At 51.8% G+C, this 16,881-nt stretch overlaps 1 protein-coding gene across 1 annotated transcript in view; it reads right to left on the minus strand.

The window, feature by feature from the left end:
- KLF8 (Kruppel like factor 8) overlaps window positions 1–15,371 on the minus strand; it is a 65,022-nt gene extending 49,651 nt beyond the window's left edge. Inside the window, exon 1 of the mRNA XM_029067671.2 lies at window positions 14,756–15,371. Coding sequence (XP_028923504.1) covers window positions 14,756–14,824 — 69 coding nt within the window. The 5' untranslated portion in view covers window positions 14,825–15,371. The remainder of the gene's footprint in view (window positions 1–14,755) is intronic.
- Between the last annotated feature and the right edge of the window lie 1,510 nt (window positions 15,372–16,881).

Below are 16,881 nucleotides of genomic sequence, written 5' to 3' on the forward strand. Positions count from 1 at the left end.
AAGGGAGAGAGTTGACACCAGCATGGTTTCCCACCAGACTCACACAAATGATGAGAAGCAGCGTGGCCTCGTGGACAGAGCACAGGCCTGGAAGGTCAGAAGGACCTTGGTCCTCAACCTGGCTCTGCCACCTGTCTGCTGTGTGACCCTGGGTAAGTCACTTCACTTCTCTCCTCCTCATCTCAAAAATGGTAAATGACCTCATCTCAAAAATGGAGATGAAGACCGTGAGCCCCACGTAGGTCACGGATTTTGTCCAACCTGATTAGCCCATATCTACCCCAGCGCTTAGTCCAGTTACTAATACATACACACACACACACATAAAAAAAGAATAAGTCTTGACAGAGGGGAGACCAGGGCCCTTCACCAGGGTAACGCTACCCACTCTGGAGGGGAAACACAACCCCACGCAACTGCAAATAATGAGGCAGAATGTGAAGCCAAGCGAAACTACAGAGGGAATTTACGCAGCCTGACCGACTAGAGTTTATTTTAGCTGTCGGCTGGGCCACTGAACACTCCCCAACGCCTGCTAAGAACGCCCCGAGAGACCACCGCCGGTGACCGGCGGAAGACCCATCCCCCTTGCCCCCTGAACCACCTCCGAACTGCCTGTGGCCAAGGCACCGTTTTGGACCAGCTCCTTTGAGGAGTTGCCAGCAGGGTAAGGCTCCCAGTGCTGCCCTTTCACGATACTATTTCACGACAGCAACCAAGCCACACTGCTTCCCAGCGCAACAGCGTCACTTCAACACTATGGAATGGCATCCCGGCGCCCAGGAATATTTGGGCACCCCAATGGTCACTGCTCATCATGAGGCTGAAACCTCCTAAACACTGGGTCCAGGACCTTTCATTTCACTTCTCTGTGCCTCAGTTGCCTCATCTGTCAAATGAGCCCCACGTGGGACAACCTGACTACCTTGTAATGACCCCAGAGTTTAGAACCATGCTTGGCATATAGTAAGCACTTAAATATTATTATTACTGCAGGCAACCACAAATAAACATTGATCCACTTCTCTGTGCCTCAGTTTCCTCATCTATAAAATGGGGATTGAGACTGCGTGCCCTATGTGAGACAGGGATTGTATCCAACCCGATTATCTTTTATCTATCCCAGAGCTTAGAACAGTGCCTGGCACATAGTAAGTGATTAACAAATACCACAATTATTATTATTACAACAAGGCAAGACAGAGAGGTTTTCAATCAAGTCTCTGTTAATTGTTTTTTGTTTTGTTTTTTATGGAATCTGTTAAGCGTTCACTATGGGCTCAGGACTGTACTAAGCACTGGGGTACAATGGTCAGGTTGGACACAGTCCCTGTCCCCCATGGGGACCACGGTCTCATTTTATAGATGAGGTAACCAGCATAGAGACATTAAATGACTTTCCCAAGGTCACACAACAGACAAGTGGTAGATCTGGGACTAGAACCCAGGTCCAACTGATTCCCAAGACTGTGCTCTATCAACTAGGCCACACCTCTTCTCTGCTTGTTTCTTTCAAACAATCGGAGTATCCATGATGCCCTTTCTTTCCGGGAAAAAAAAATCTGCTTCTGGAGCTGGAAGGCTCAGAGTAACACAGGATCCAAGAATGGAGTTAGGATGGCTTTCCTCGACGCTCCGGGGATGTTGAGGGATAGATTCCAGATGTTCCTGGACAATCCCTTATCCCCAAAAGCTGGAGGTGATTCACAGAGAGCTCCTAAAGTATCACCCTACTTCAGGAATGGAGAAAGATCCAGGTTTTGCACGAATCCAGGCCTGCATTCACACTGCCCTTTCCAAACTAGAGGCCGGACCTGTCAAACAGCAGGGAGACAAAGGACGGAAGCCACAGTCAAGCATGTGGGGCTGTGATGGCCACTGTGGCGGCCACTGCGGAGGAGCATGAGAAGTGGAGGTTGGAGAGAACCAAACTAGGGCAGAGTGAGGGAGGAGGGGCAGCAGGGGGGTGGGCTGTGAGGAAGCCAATCATTAATAACAACAGTAGTATCTGTTAAGCTCTTACTATGGGCCCGGCACTGTATTAAGCACTGGGGTAAATACAAGCTGATCAGGTGGACGTCGCCCCTGTCCCACATGAGGCTCACAGTCTTAATCCCCATTTGACAGATGAGGTAACTGAGGCACAGAGAAGCAAGGTGACTTGCCCAAGGTCACCCACCAGACAAGTGGTGGATCCGGGATTAGAACCCAGGTCCTTGTGACTACCAGGCCCGTGCTCTGTCCAGTGTCATTCATTCATTCATTCAATCGGATTATTTAAGCGCTTGCTGAGCACTGTACTAAGCGCTTGGAAAGTACAATTCAGCAGCAGAGACAATCCCTACCCAACTGGCTCAGTTCAGGTGCCAGAGATAACTACCCCAGACCAACTCTCTTCCTAGCCACTATGCTTTCGCTCTGGATGGATGTCCTTTTTTTTTTTAATGGAATTTCTTAAGCACTTACAATGCGCCAGGCACTTTACTGAGCCCTCAGGTAGATACAAGCTTATCATATTTGACACAGTCCCTGTTCCACATGGGGCTCACCGTCTATATTCCCCCATTTTACAGATGAGGTAACGGAGGCCCAGAGAAGGGAAGAGACTTACCAGCATCACCCAGCAGACCAGAAGCAGAGCCTGGAATTAGAACCCAGGTCCTTCTGACCCCCCAAAGCCCCTGCTCTACCTACTAGGCCCCGCTGGTTTGTGAGAAATTCTTGACCTAGGCGCAAACATTTCTGGTAACAACGTCGCGTGGTTACTATAGTAGACGGGGAAAGATGGGAACCGAAAGGTCGCTGCTGATTAGTTGCTAGGGCATTCAGGGGCTGGGGGGGACCACTGTCAGTCAAACCAAGAGCGGGTGGGGATGGAGGGGGAGCACACACAAAGCCTGTCTGTTCTCGCTGCTGAACCCTGGGGCTCATATTTAAAAGGATAAAGCAAGGTCACTTGGCCTGGGAGTCGGATTTCCATTCCGACGCAGAACCAGAGGGAACAGCTCCGTGCCGCTCCCAAGTGAGTTGTTTATTAGCACTGACTATGTGCTAAGCACTGTGCTAAATGCTGGGTTTGGGGGGGCGGGGCGAGGGAGGATACCAGGTAATCCCATCAGACGCAGTTCCTGTCCAGCACTGGGTTGCCACCTAATCAATGGTATTTACTGAAGCGCTTCCTATAGGCAGAGCCCTGTACTATTCATTCAATCGTATTTATTGCGCGCTTACTATGTGCAGAACACTGTACAATTGGAAATGTACAATTCAGCAACAGAGAGAGACAATTCCTGCCCAACAGCGCGCTCACAGTCTAAACGGGGGAGACAGACAACAGAACGAAACAAAATAAGCAGTCTGGCGTCAGTATCATCAAGTTCTGTACTAAGCACTTGGAAAAATAAAATACACCAGAATTGGTAAATACATTCATATCATATCCACATTTTACAGAAGATGAAATTGGGAGGGGAAAAAAATAAAAAAAAAAAGCTCTTTGTGTGTTCAGGACTCCTCCTACAATCCCAACTCCTCCGGACAGCCCTCCCCAATTAATTCACAATGCCCAGTCACGCTAACTCAACGCTACCCTTAACTTCTGCATTTTATTCCTGCCTTCAGCACTTATGTATACATGTAGTAATTATTACGGCAATTATTAAACGTGTTCCGTGTGCCAAGTAGCCTGAGAAGCAGCATAGCCTAATGGATAGAGCACAGACCTGGGATTCCGAAGGACCTGGGTTCTAATCCTAGCTCTGCCACTTTTCTGCTGTGAGACCTTGGGCAAGCCACTTCACTTCTCTGGGCACGGTTACCTCATCTGGAAAATGGGAATTAAGTCTATGAGCCCCATATGGTACAGGGACTGTGTCCAACTTAACTTGTATCTATTCCAGTGCTTAGAACAGTCTTTGACATATAGTAAGCGCCCAATGAATCCCATAAATATAAAATGCCATTAAAAAAACACTTGGAAAAGTACACAAAAAGACCAAAAAAAAGTACACAAATGTTATATTCCTTGCCCACTCAATATTTTGAGCAGGTTTTTCCTGGAATGCTGAATACTGAAACCAGGCTGGGAGTCCATACACACCCCAAAAGAAAATGAAGGAGGGAGAAAGAGACACAGTTGAGTCTCTGGAGAAATGCAAGCTAATGGAAAAGGAGATCCTATTAAAGGGGTCTGGATTTAGGGTAAACCTCCTTACAATTACTTTCCTCAAATGTATAGCAGATTAAATCTGATCTGCTCTTCTCCAATGAAGTCAAAACAAGAAGAAATTGACAAACTGTAGCAGCAATGATTAGATTTGCTCTAAGGAAGAATATTCTGACAGGAAGGATTAATGGTCACCGGACAGGCCACAGAAAGAAAAGGTTTGGGGGTTGTCTTTCTTTGAGGTAGTTAAAAATGAGAATATTCTGACAATAAAGATTGTTGGTCACTGGAACAAGCCACAGAAAGAAAAGGTTAAGGGGTTGTCTTTCTTTGAGGTAGTTGAAAAATGAGATCATCTTTCTTGGATAGTTTAAATTCTGGCCTTTTTGGGGTAGAAAGTGGCTAGACAAACTCTCCAATGTTGCTTTCCAGCTTTGAGTCCATGAGACAAAGCCAAAAAGGCCATTTGAGAGCACATGTTCAGCCTGTCGTTTCTTCGCAAAATAGAAAGGGAAGTAGAAAAATCAAACCGTGAAAGCCAACGCATCCCTTGGAAATGTGGCCTAGTGGTTAGAGCCCTCCTGGGAGTCAGGAGGACCTGAGTCCTAATCCCGGCTGCGCCACTTGTCTGCCGTGTGACCTCGGGCAACTCATTTCACTTCTCTGGGCCTCAGTTCCCTCATCTGCAAAATGGGGATGAAGACTGTGAGCCCTGTGTGGGACAGGAACTGGGTTCAATCCAGTTACCTTGTATCCACCCCAGCATTTAGTACAGTGCCTGGCCCACAGTAAGCACTTAAATACCAAACCAAAAAATAACAAATAACAAATACCCTGAAGCAGTGTGGCTTTATGGCAAGAGCCCGAGTCAGAGTTGGGAGTCGGAGGTTGTGGGTTCTAACCCCGGTTCTGCCCCTTGTCAGCTGGGTGACTTTGGGAAGTCACTTCACTTGTCTGTGCCTCAGTTACCTGAACTGTAAAATGGGGATTAAGACTGTGAGCCCCACATGGAACAACCTGATTACTTTGTATCTACCCCAGTGCTTAGAACAGTGCTTGGCATATAGTAAGCACTTAAATACCATCAAATACAGTTATTATTATTATTATTAAGCCAGGTTCAGACAAAACTAAACTTCAGAGCTATGGCCTTGTCCAACTCCCAGTGGTAGAGACCTGGACTCAATATGAATGCTAGATCTGACTCGTCTAGACTGTAAACTCATTGCAGGCAGGGAATATGTCTTATTGTTACATTGTACTCTCCCAAGTGCTTAGCACAGTGCTCTGCACCCAGTAAGTGCTCAATAACTACAAACTGACTCCTTAGGCAATTCCAGCGTCATGTAAAGCTTATATTCATTCAATTGACGGCATTTATTGAGCACAAACTGTGTGCAGAGCACTGTACTAACAACAGACACATTCCGTGCCCACAACGATAAAAATTCTAGAACAGTCTCTTGGCCCTAAAGCTACACTCACCTTGACCCAATTGAGGAGGCTAGACCTCTTTGTGGGCAGGGAATGTGTCTGCCAACTCTGGACTCTTCCAAGCGCTTAGTACAGCGCTCTGCACACGGAAAGCGCTCAACACATACCATTGATTGGTGACAGCAGGAGCCCTAAACCCCCCTTTCTGGACTGTGAGCCCGTTGGTGAATAGAGATTGTCTCTATCTGTTGCTGAATTGTACTTTCCAAGGCTTAGTACAGTGCTCTGCACACAGTAAACGCTCAATAAATATGATTGAATGAATGAATAAATACACAGCTGCCGTGTGGTGGGCTGAAACTGGGGATCGGAAAAGGGGTCCAGAAGAAATGTTCTAAACTTACAGTGAGACGATTCCCGCATCTCTCAAAGCAAGGCGTCAATAACAAATACCACAATTATTAGTAATGATAAGAATTGTAATACTTAAGTGCTTACTATGTGCTAAGCACTAGGGGAGATACCAGGCAATCAGGTTGGACACACCATGTCCCTCGCGGGGCTGACAATCTTGATTCCCGTTTTACAGATGAGGTAACTGAGGCAGAGAGAAGTTAAGTACACTTGCCCAAGGTCACACAGCAGACGGGTGGCCGAGCTGGGATTAGAACCCACGACCTCTGACCGCCGGGCCCGTGCTCTTTCAACTAGGCCACGCTCCTTCCCGAATGCAGCAGCAAGACGAGAAATCCCAAATGGGGTGGTTCTTTTCTAACAGCAACTTCCTTAGGATCAAGGAACTGAGAGCCAAAGGCAGTGCCTAGCACTGCAAACAACAAACACGGTAAAAAACAAAGGGCAGCGTGGTCAGGATTGCGGCCTTTTCAACCCCAGACGCAACATCCGTGACCTCCTCTTTCAGCTAAAGGACAACTACACACACGCACAAAGTCTGTGTACCTTGACTATATGATGTCTGTCTTGCCTGTATTCCGACTGGAAGCTCCTTGCAGGCAAGCCTTCCAGTATGTTAGACGCATCCTTCAATCAACCAGTCGTATTCACTGAGCGCTTACTTTGTGCACAGCACTCTACTAAGTGCTTGGAGAGTACAATATAGCAGAGTTGGTGGGCACGTTCCCTGCCCGCAACAGACACACTCGTGCCAAAGTTGTGGGACAAACGAACGCAAGAAAATTCAAAAGTGAAACTGATTCTAAACAGGAAATGAAACTCACCAAGGGTTCAGGGTAAAGATTTAGTATAATCCTAGGAAGGTGGTTCCATCCCCAATTATTATTCTTCCAAGTGAGTTCGCCGGAGGGGGTTATCTTTTCGGCGCTTTCCTCGGGAGAAAGGTAAAATGAGAAGCGGCATGGCCTGACGGATAGACCTGGGTGTCAGAGGCCCTGGGTTCTAATCCTAGCTCTGCTACTCGTCTGCTGTGTGACCTTAGGCAAGTCACTTCACTTCTCTGGGCCTCAGTTCCCTCATCTGTAAACGGAGAATTAAGACTGTGAACTCCACGTGGGACAAGGACTGTGTCCAACCTGACTGACTTGTACCTACCCCGGAGCTTAGTACAGTGCCTGGCACGTTGTGAACACTTAACACTTAGAGAAGCAACGTGGCTTAGTGGAAAGAGCCCGGGCTTGGGAGTCAGAGGTCATGGGTTCTAATCCCGACTCCGCCGCTTGTCAGCTGTGTGACTTTGGGCAGGTCACTTCACTTCTCTGGGCCTCAGTTACCTCATCTTTAAAATGGGGATGAAGACCGGGAGCCCCAAGTGGGACAGCCTGATTACCTTGTATCTACCCAGCACTTGGCACATAGTAAGCACTTAAATACCAAAATTATTATTATTAACAAATGCCATCATTATTATTATCATTAACAACAAATACCATAAAAAATAAGCAAAAACCCCAAAGAAAATCTACTTCGCTCCCAGCCCTACATCTGATCACAGATGCCAGCGGACCCACCCATTCTCACTTGAACATATGAGTTGCCTTCGGAAGGAGAAAGGGAATGTAGAGGACGCCCCACAAATTGGAAAGACAAAGCAGGGTTAAATCGTTCCATGATAGCCGAGGGATCATGAAGTCACCCTAAGTCAACAAGAGCCCCAAACCAGAACTGTAAACAGGATATGCCAGGACGGTGGCCCTGGTATTTATCATCATCAATGGTATTTATTGAGAGTTTGGTAGGTGCCAGGCACTGTACTAGGCGCTCGGGAGAGCCCAGTACCAGAGCCGGCTGATACGTTCCCTGCCCACAACAAGCTGACAGTCTAGAGATCCTCCTAGAGAAGCAGCGTGGCTCAGTGGAAAGAGCCCGGGCTTGGGAGTCACAGGTCATGGGTTCTAATCCCGGCTCTGCCGCTTGCCAGCTGTGTGACTTTGGTCAAGTCACTTAACTTCTCTTTGCCTCAGTTACCTCATCTGTAAAATGGGGATTAAAACTGTGAGCCCCACGTGGGACAACCTGATCACCTTGCATCCCCCAGCGCTTAGAAGAGTGCTTTGCACATAGTAAGCACTTAACAAATACCAACATTTATTTTTGATTTAGATCTCTAAGAAGGACACACCTTGTCATACGACCAGAAAGGCTGGCAGTCAGAGCACTAGAGAGGGAGTTTCGGGGTTATTCTGACCCCTTCTGAACCCCTCTGGTGAGACCTTAGCCAAGCAGACGCCTCAAAACCCTGAAGGCAGTTCTGCTCAGTGATAGCTGGCCTAGGGATTCATGCATTCTTTCATTCAATAGTATTTATTGAGCGCTTACTATATGCAGAGCACTGAACTAAGCACTTGGAAGGTACAATTCGGCAACAGACAGAGACAATCTCTGCCCAATGACGGGCTCACAGTCTAAACGGGGGAGACAGACAGCAAAGCAAAACAGAACAAAACAAAAACAAGACAACATCATCAAGACAAATAGAATCAAGGAGACATATACCTTATTAACAAAATAGGGTAATAAATATATACAAATGAGCACAGTGCTGACGGAAAGGGGAAAGAGGGGAGGGGGAGCAGAGGGAAAGGGGGGGCTCAGTCTGGGAAGGCCTCCTGGAGGACGTGAGCTTTCAGTAGGGCTTTGAAGAGGGGAAGAGTTAGCTTGGCGAGTTAGTTGGAGAGTTAGTTTTAATACTATTAAATGAATAGAGATCAGTCTCGAGTATTATTTACTAGGCGCACGGGAACTAACCACCTGGGAGAGGGTCAGCAGATGTGATCCCTGTCCTTTAGGATCTTACAATCAAGAGATGGCCACTGTGCCCTCTTCAGATGCTACAATGCCTTCCCCCGCCCCCTCCCAGATCTCTCTCTGGCTCCATCAAATAAAGGTACCACATTTAAAATCCCCAATCAGGTCGGTGTGGCCTAACTCGGGCCGGAAAGTCCGGCTCTGCCACTTTCCTCCTGCGTGACCGTGGGGAAGTCACTTAACTTCTCTGCATCTCAGTTCCCTCTGTAAAATGGGATTTAGTTTCCATCTGTAAAATAGGGATTGAGACTGAGCCCCATGTGGGACAAGGGATTGCATCCAACCTATTTGCTTGTATCCACCTCAGCGCTTACTACAGCACGTAAGCACTTAAATATAATAATGATTATGTTTTGTGCTTCAGTTTCCTCATCTGTAAAATGGGGATTAAATCTTACTCTTTCCTCCCACGAGCACCGCGTGGGACAGCAACTGCGTCCGGCTAGATCATCCTTTCTCTACCTCATCGTTTAGGACAGCGCATGGCCCACAGGTAGGGTTTAATGCCATAGTTATCATCGGTGGCCCTCCTATGTACTGGACTCCAAAGAATGCTGCTTCTTCACACCCGTGGATACAAAAACCACTGTCAGGAGTGGCATCTTCAAGCTGACGGCTACTCCACGTGCCACGTGAGTCTGTCAATCGCATCTCTTGAGCACTTACTGGGTGCAAGCACTGTACTAAGCACTTGGAAGAGTACAATATAAGAAGAGACATTTCCTGCTCACAATGAGCTTACGGTGCACGTGAATGGCGGACAGAGGCGTCGCTCCTATTTGCCCAATTGCCACCGCCCGGCCCCTAAAGTCCCTCAGCTTCTGACCAACCCAATCATTTCCCACATCCAAAGGTCGTGGAAAGAGGGTGCGTCATTTTGGCCCTTCGCTTAATGGGTGACTTCGTCTAGCGCCAAGATGGCTATATTGGAAGCCAGGAAACCCGACACCTACCTAGCTGCGGCCTACATGACCTTGGAGACGTACAGCTGCTTGGCTGCCTCAATTTCTCCAATTGGGGTTATTATTATTAAGGGTAATAGCGGTACTTTCATTCATTCAATAGCGCTTACTCTGTGCAGAGCACTGTACTAAGCGCTTCGAAAGTACAATTCGGCAACAGATAGAGAGCATCCCTGCCCAATGAGGGGCTCGCAAAGCAAAACAAAAAACAAAAACAAGACAACATTGTTTACTTAAGCGCTTCCTACGTGCCAGCCGCTGTACTAAGCGCTGGGGTGGATACAAGCAAAGGGGGTTAGACATAGTCCCTGTCCTACGTGGGGTTCACATTCTCAATCCTCATTTTACAGATGGGGTAACTGAGGTACCGGAAAAGTGAAGTGACTTGCCCAAGGCCACACGGCAGACAAGTGGCGGAGTCGGAATTAGAACCCATGACCTTCTGACTCCCAGGCCCATTTGAGGGTCTTGCAAGGAGGTTGAAGACACTGAAAGAGCCCCATCTGACCTCTCCCTTCTTTGAGGATCTTTATTAATAATAATTACGGTATTTGCTAAGTGCTATGCGCCAAGCACTGTTCTAAGCGCTGAGGTAGAACAAGGTAATCGGGTTGTCCCACGTGGGGCTCCCAGTCTTAATCCCCATTTTCAAGATGAGGCAACTGAGGCACAGAGAAGTCAAGTGACTCATCCAAAGTCACAAGCTGACAAGTGGCGGAGCCGGGATTAGAACCCACGACCTCTGACTCCCAAGTCCGGGCTCTTTCCACTCGGCCACGCTGCTTCTCATCTTCAGAAAATAACCTTCAATGAGGGCCATCGCTGGTGAAGAAATTGAGACGACCGATGGTATTTATTACACAGCTTCTGTTCAAAGCACTGTACTAAGCACTTGGTTAAGTCCAATACAACAGCTGTGGGAGACACATTCCTTGCCTACAAGGTGCTTAAAAATAATAACGCTGGCATTTGTTAAGCGCTTACTATGTGCAAAGCACTGTTCTAAGCGCTGGGGGATACAAGGTGATAAGGTTGTCCCACGTGGGGCTCAGTCTTCATCCCCATTTTCCAGATGAGGGAACTGAGGCCCAGAGAAGTGAAGTGACTCGCTCACAGTCACCCAGCTGACAAGTGGCAGAGCCGGGATTCGAACCCATGACCTCTGACTCCCAAGCTCTTTCCATTGAGCCACGCTGCTTCTATCGACGGTATGTACTGAGCACTTACTGTGGGCAGAGCACTGTACTAAGCATTTGAGAATATAATACAGCACAGTTGGTAGACGCATTCCCTGCCCACTAGGTGATTATAGTCTATCAGTGGTATTTACTGAGCGCTTACAGTGCACCAGACTGAGCGCAGGGGGATGTTCCCCCAACCCCCACCAAAGGAAAAGGGGCAGAAAATGGACCCAAACACTGTTCTAAGCACTGGGGTAGGTCCAAGTCAATCAGGTTGGACCCAATCCCTGTCCCACCGGGGCTCACACTCTCACCCCATTTCCATTTTCCAGATATATATATATAGGTATTTGTTAAGCGCTATGTGCCGAGCACTGTTCTAAGCGCTAGGGTAGTCACAGGGGAATCAGGTTGTCCCACGTGGGGCTCACAGTCTTCATCCCCATTTTCCAGATGAGGGAACTGAGGCACAGAGAAGTCAAGTGACTCATCCAAAGTCACACAGCTGACAAGTGGCCGAGCCGGGAGTCGAACTCATGACCTCTGACTCCGAAGCCCAGGCTCTTTTCCACTGAGCCACGCTCCTTCCCCACATGAGGTAACTGAGGTCCAGAAGTGAATTATATCTGTAATTTATTTATTAAAGTCTCCCCCCCCCCCGTTTAGACTGTAACCTCATGGTGGGCAGAGAAGGTTTACTGTTGTAGTACACTCTCCCAAACGCTTAGTACAGTGCTCTGCCCACAGTAAGCCCTCAATAAAGACAAGCAGCATGGCGTAGTGGATAGAGCCCGGGCCTGAAGTCTGCTCTGTGGCCTTGGGCAAGCCACTTCACATCTCTGGGCCTCAGTTCCCTCATCTGTCAAATGGGGTTTAAGACGGTGAGCCTCACGTGGGACAATTTGATTACCTTGTAGCAACTCCAGCGCTTAGAACAGTGCTCTGCACATAATAAGCGCTCAACAAATACCGTCATTATTGTTATTACTGGGAGCTTTTGCGACGCAACTCTAGTGGCAAGAGCACGGGCTTGGGAGTCAAAGGCCGCGAGTTCTAATCCCGACTCCTTCCCTAGCCTGCTGGGTGGCCTTGGGCAAGCCGATTCACTTCCCTGGGCCTCAGTTCCCTCATCCGTCCAACGGGGATGAAGACCGTGAGCCCCACGTGGGCCAACCTCCTTAGTCCGCGAACCCGTTGTTGGGCAGGGATGGTGTCTATCTGTTGCCCGATTGTACTTTCCAAACGCTCAGTCCAACGCTCTGCCCCCAGTCAGCGGTCAATAAATACAACCGAATGAATGAATGAGCTGTCCTCTCCAAGTGCTGAGTCCAACGCTCTGCACCCAGTCGGTGCTCAACAAATACGAATGAATGAATAAGCTGTACTTTCCAAGCGCTGAGTCCAACCCTCTGCACTCAGTAGGTGCCCAATAAATACGACTGAATGAATGAACTGTACATTCCAAGCGCTGAGTCCAGCCCACTGCACCCAGTCGGTGCTCAACAAATACGACTGAATGAATGACCTGTACTTTCCAAGTGCTGAGTCCAGCGCTCTGCACCCAATAGGAGCTCAATAAACACGACTAAATGAATTAACGAGCTGTCCTTTCCAAGTGCTGAGTCCAATGCTCTGCACCCAGTAGGTGCTCAACAAATACGAATGAATGAATGAATAAGCTGTACTTTCCAAGCGCTGAGTCCAACACTCTGCACTCAGTAGGTGCCCAATAAATACGACTGAATGAATGAACTGTACAGTCCAAGCGCTGAGTCCAATGCTCTGCACCCAACAGGAGCTCAATACATACGACTAAATGAATGTGCGAGTTGTACTTTCCAAGCACTGAGTCCAGCCCTCTGCCCCCAATAGGAGCTCAATAAATACGACTGAATGAATGAGCGAGCTGTCCTTTCCAAGCGCTGAGTCCAACGCTCTGCCCCCAGTAGGTGCTCAACAAATACGACTGAATGAATGACCTGTACTTTCCAAGCGCTGAGTCCAACGCTCTGCACCCAATAGGAGCTCAATAAATACGACTAAATGAATGTGCGAGCTGTACTTTCCAAGCGCTGAGTCCAGCGCTCTGCACCCAGTCGGTGCTCAATAAATACGACTAAATGAATGTGCGAACTGTACTTTCCAAGCGCTGAGTCCAACGCTCTGCCCCCAGTAGGTGCTCAACAAATACGACTGAATGAATGACCTGTACTTTCCAAGGGCTGAGTCCAACGCTGTGCACCCAATAGGAGCTCAATAAAGATGACTAGATGAATGTGCAAGCTGTACTTTCCAAGCGCTGAGTCCAGCCCTTTGCATCCAATAGGTGCTCAAGAAATACGACGGAATGAATGCACGAGCTGCCCTTTCCAAGCACTGAGGGCAACGCTCCGCCCCCACTAGGAGCTGATGATGATGATGATGATGTTGGTATTTGTTAAGCGCTTCCTATGTGCCGAGCACTGTTCTAAACGCTGGGGTAGACACAGGGGAATCAGGTTGTCCCACGTGGGGCTCACAGTCTTCATCCCCACTTTACAGATGAGGGAACTGAGGCCCAGAGAAGTGAAGTGACTCGCCCACAGTCACACAGCCGACAAGTGGCAGAGCTGGGATTCGAACTCATGAGCCCTGACTCCCAAAGCCCGTGCTCTTTCCACTGCGCCACGCCTAGTGAGCGTTGCACCAGCAGCTCCATCGTCTCGGATCGATGGATTGGGGGGGAGGAGGAGGAGGAGGAGGAGGAGGAGCAGGGAGGTCAGAGGTCAAAGGTCGGGCGGTCCCTGGCCGGGGGCGGTCCTGGGGGGGGCGCGGGCGCGCAGGCGCAGACGGGGCCCGGCTGGAGCGCGCCCCCTGGCGACGAGCGGCGGCGGCGGCGGCGGCGGCGGCGGCTCTTAAAGGGGCCGAGCCGTTTTTTCCCCGTCCCCGACGGCCCCGCGACGCCCCGCCTTCCTCCCTCTTCCTCCATCCTCCTCCTCCTCGGCGTCCCGCCGCCCGGGCCCCCGCCCCGAGCCGGTCCCCGCCCCGGCCGGAGCCTCCCCGCGCCGCCGCGGCCCCCGCAGGCCGCCTCCCCCGCCCCCACCGTCCGGCCCCGCTCCACCCCGCTCTTAAAGGGCCCGCGTCCCTCTCGCCCAGGGGGCCAACTTTGGGCTGGGGAGGGGTGGGGGGGGGCCTCCCCTTCCCCCCACCTGGAGCGTGCTGAGCGTCCTGCTGCTGCAGGAGGGTGGGGGGAGCGTCCCCCCACCCCACCTGGAGCGGGCTGAGCGTCCTGGTGTGCAGAGGGATGGGGGAGTCTCCCCCTCTCCCCCCACCTGGAGCGTGCTGAGCGTCCTGCTGTGCAGAGGGATGGGGGAGTCTCCCCCCTCTCCCCCCACCTGGAGCGGGCTGAGCGTCCTGCTGTGCAGAGGGGTGGGGGAGTCTCCCCCCTCTCCCCCCACCTGGAGCGTGCTGAGCGTCCTGCTGTGCAGAGGGGTGGGGGAGTCTCCCCCCTCTCCCCCCACCTGGAGCGTGCTGAGCGTCCTGCTGCTGCAGAAGGATGGGGGAGCCTCCCCCCACCCCACCTGGAGCGTGCTGAGCGTCCTGTTGCTGCAGAAGGATGGGGGAGCCTCCCCCCCCACACCTGGAGCGTGCTGAACGCCCTGCTGCTGCAGAAGGATGGGGGAGCCTCCCCCCCCCACACCTGGAGCGTGCTGAGCGCCCTGCTGGTGCAGAGGGGTGGATGGGTGACTTACCGCCCATGCATCCGGCGGGGGGCTGGTCCTGCAGTGCGCGGCGCTCATGCCCTCCGCGGGGAGAATCATGCTCCCGGGCTCGGGCCCGGGCACCGGGGGGGCACCGCCCGGAGGGCCTCCCGGAGGAGGAGCAGGAGGAGCAGGAGCAGGAGGAGGAGGAAGGGCGGGCGGCCTCACCCCCTCCGGGCCGCCCCGGGGCCGCGGGAGACAAAGAGCCGCAGCATCCGACCGGGGGGGGGCCGGATGGGCCTTCCCAAAATTAAAAAAAGACAAACCAGTTATGCAGGGGGTGGGGAAAAAAAAGCCCCCTCCGAGGCCCGGCTCCTTTCTGAGCGCCCCTTCTTCAAAAACAGGCAGGCCTGGGGCCCGGAGCCCGTCCGGGAGGCGGGGAGGGGGGAGGCCTCCACCCGCCGCCTCCTCCTCCTCCTCCTCTTCCTCCTCCTCTTCCTTCTCCTCTTCCTTCTCCTCCTCCTGCTGCCGCCGGCGCTGCTGGGGGTCGGGGAGAAAAGCGGCGTCCAAACAGTGCGCGGGAGCGCGGGGCGGCGAGGTGTGAAGAGTGTGACAGGTCCCGTCCGGCCGGAGCGCCTTAAAAGGGACCGGAGCTGCAGAGCGCGGGGAGGGCGAGGCTGGGGGAGGGGAGGGGAGGGGAAGGGAAGGGAAGGGAGGGGGCGGGGTCCTGGGTTCGGATCCGCCCGCCCCGCCCCGCCCCGCCCTGCCCAACCCGGCCCGGCCCTGCCCGGCCCAGCCCTGCTCAGCCCTGCTCGGCTTGCAGCCGCCGCCTCTTCTCCCCTCCCCCTTCGCAGTCTCCGCCTCTTCTTCCGTCTCCTCTCCTCCTCTTCTCCCCTTCTCCTTCTCCTCTTCTCCCCATCCCTTCCTCCTCCTCCTCTTCTCCCATCTCCTCTTCTCCCCGTCTCCTCCTCTTTCCATCCCCTCCTCCTCCTTCTCCCCATTCCCTCCTCCTCCTTCCCCTCTTCTCCTCCTCCTCCTGTTCTCCCCATCCCCTCCTCCTCTTCTCCCCATCCCTCCTCCTCCTCTTCACCCCATCCCTCCTCCTCCTCTTCTCCCCCCTCCTCCCCAGTCCCTCCTCCTCCTTCCCCTCTTCTCCTCCTCCTCTTGTTCTCCCCATCCCCTCCTCTTCTCCCCATCCCCTCCTCCTCCTCTTCTCCCTATCTCCTCCTCCTCCTCTTCTCCCCATCCCCTCCTCCTCGGCCTTCTCCTCCTCCCCCTCTCCCCATCCCCTCCTCTCCCCATCCCTTCCTTCTCCTCCTCCTCCTCTCCCCATCCCCTCCTCCTATACCTCTTCTCCCCATTCCCTCCACCTCCTGTACTCCCCAACTCCTTCTCTTCCTTCTCTTCTCCCCATCCCCTCCTCCTCCTTCTCTTCTCCCCATCTCCTCGTGTTCTCCCCATCCCCTCCTCCTCCTGTTCTCCCCATCCCCTCCTCCTCTTCCTCCTATGCCTATTCTCCCCATCCCCTCCTCCTCCTCTTGTTCTCCCCATCCCCTCCTCCTCCTGTTCCTCCCATCCCCTCCTCCTCTTGTTCTCCCCATCCCCTCCTCCTCTTGTTCTCCCCATCCCCTCCTCCTCCTGTTCCTCCCATCCCCTCCTCCTCTTGCTCTCCCCATCCCCTCCTCCTCTTGTTCTCCCCATCCTCCTCCTCCTCCTCCTCCTCCTCCTGTCCCCCCCACCCCACCCATCCGCAGGTACAGCTCCTAATCCATTCCACTCCCTCTCTCCTGCAAAGAAGGGACGTGAAAAAGCCTCTCTTAATGCACCATCCAGCCATCTATTTTCTTGCTTTACGAAAAACTACAGGGAGGAGAAAAAGGAGGGATGCAAGGATTTTTATTTTATTTTTTTTTTTTGAGGGAGGGGGTTGGGAGGGGGGAAGAAACCTGACAACGGTTGTGATATTTAGAGTCAGCGCGCTCTCTCCATGGCAACGGGCAGTGTGATACCGGCAAGGACAGAGAGGTCACGGTGGGTTCCCTGAAATAAGGCCCAGGCGAGGGAGGGGAGGGAGGGAGGGATGGGGAAGGGGGAGAGAAAGGGGGGATGGAAGTGGTCTTGGGCATGTGGGTGTGTGCGGGAGAAGAGAGAGGAAGAGAGGGAAATGGCCCCTAAGT

This window comes from Ornithorhynchus anatinus, chromosome 6 (genome assembly GCF_004115215.2).
Source record: "Ornithorhynchus anatinus isolate Pmale09 chromosome 6, mOrnAna1.pri.v4, whole genome shotgun sequence".
Classification (NCBI taxonomy): Eukaryota; Metazoa; Chordata; class Mammalia; order Monotremata; family Ornithorhynchidae; genus Ornithorhynchus; species Ornithorhynchus anatinus.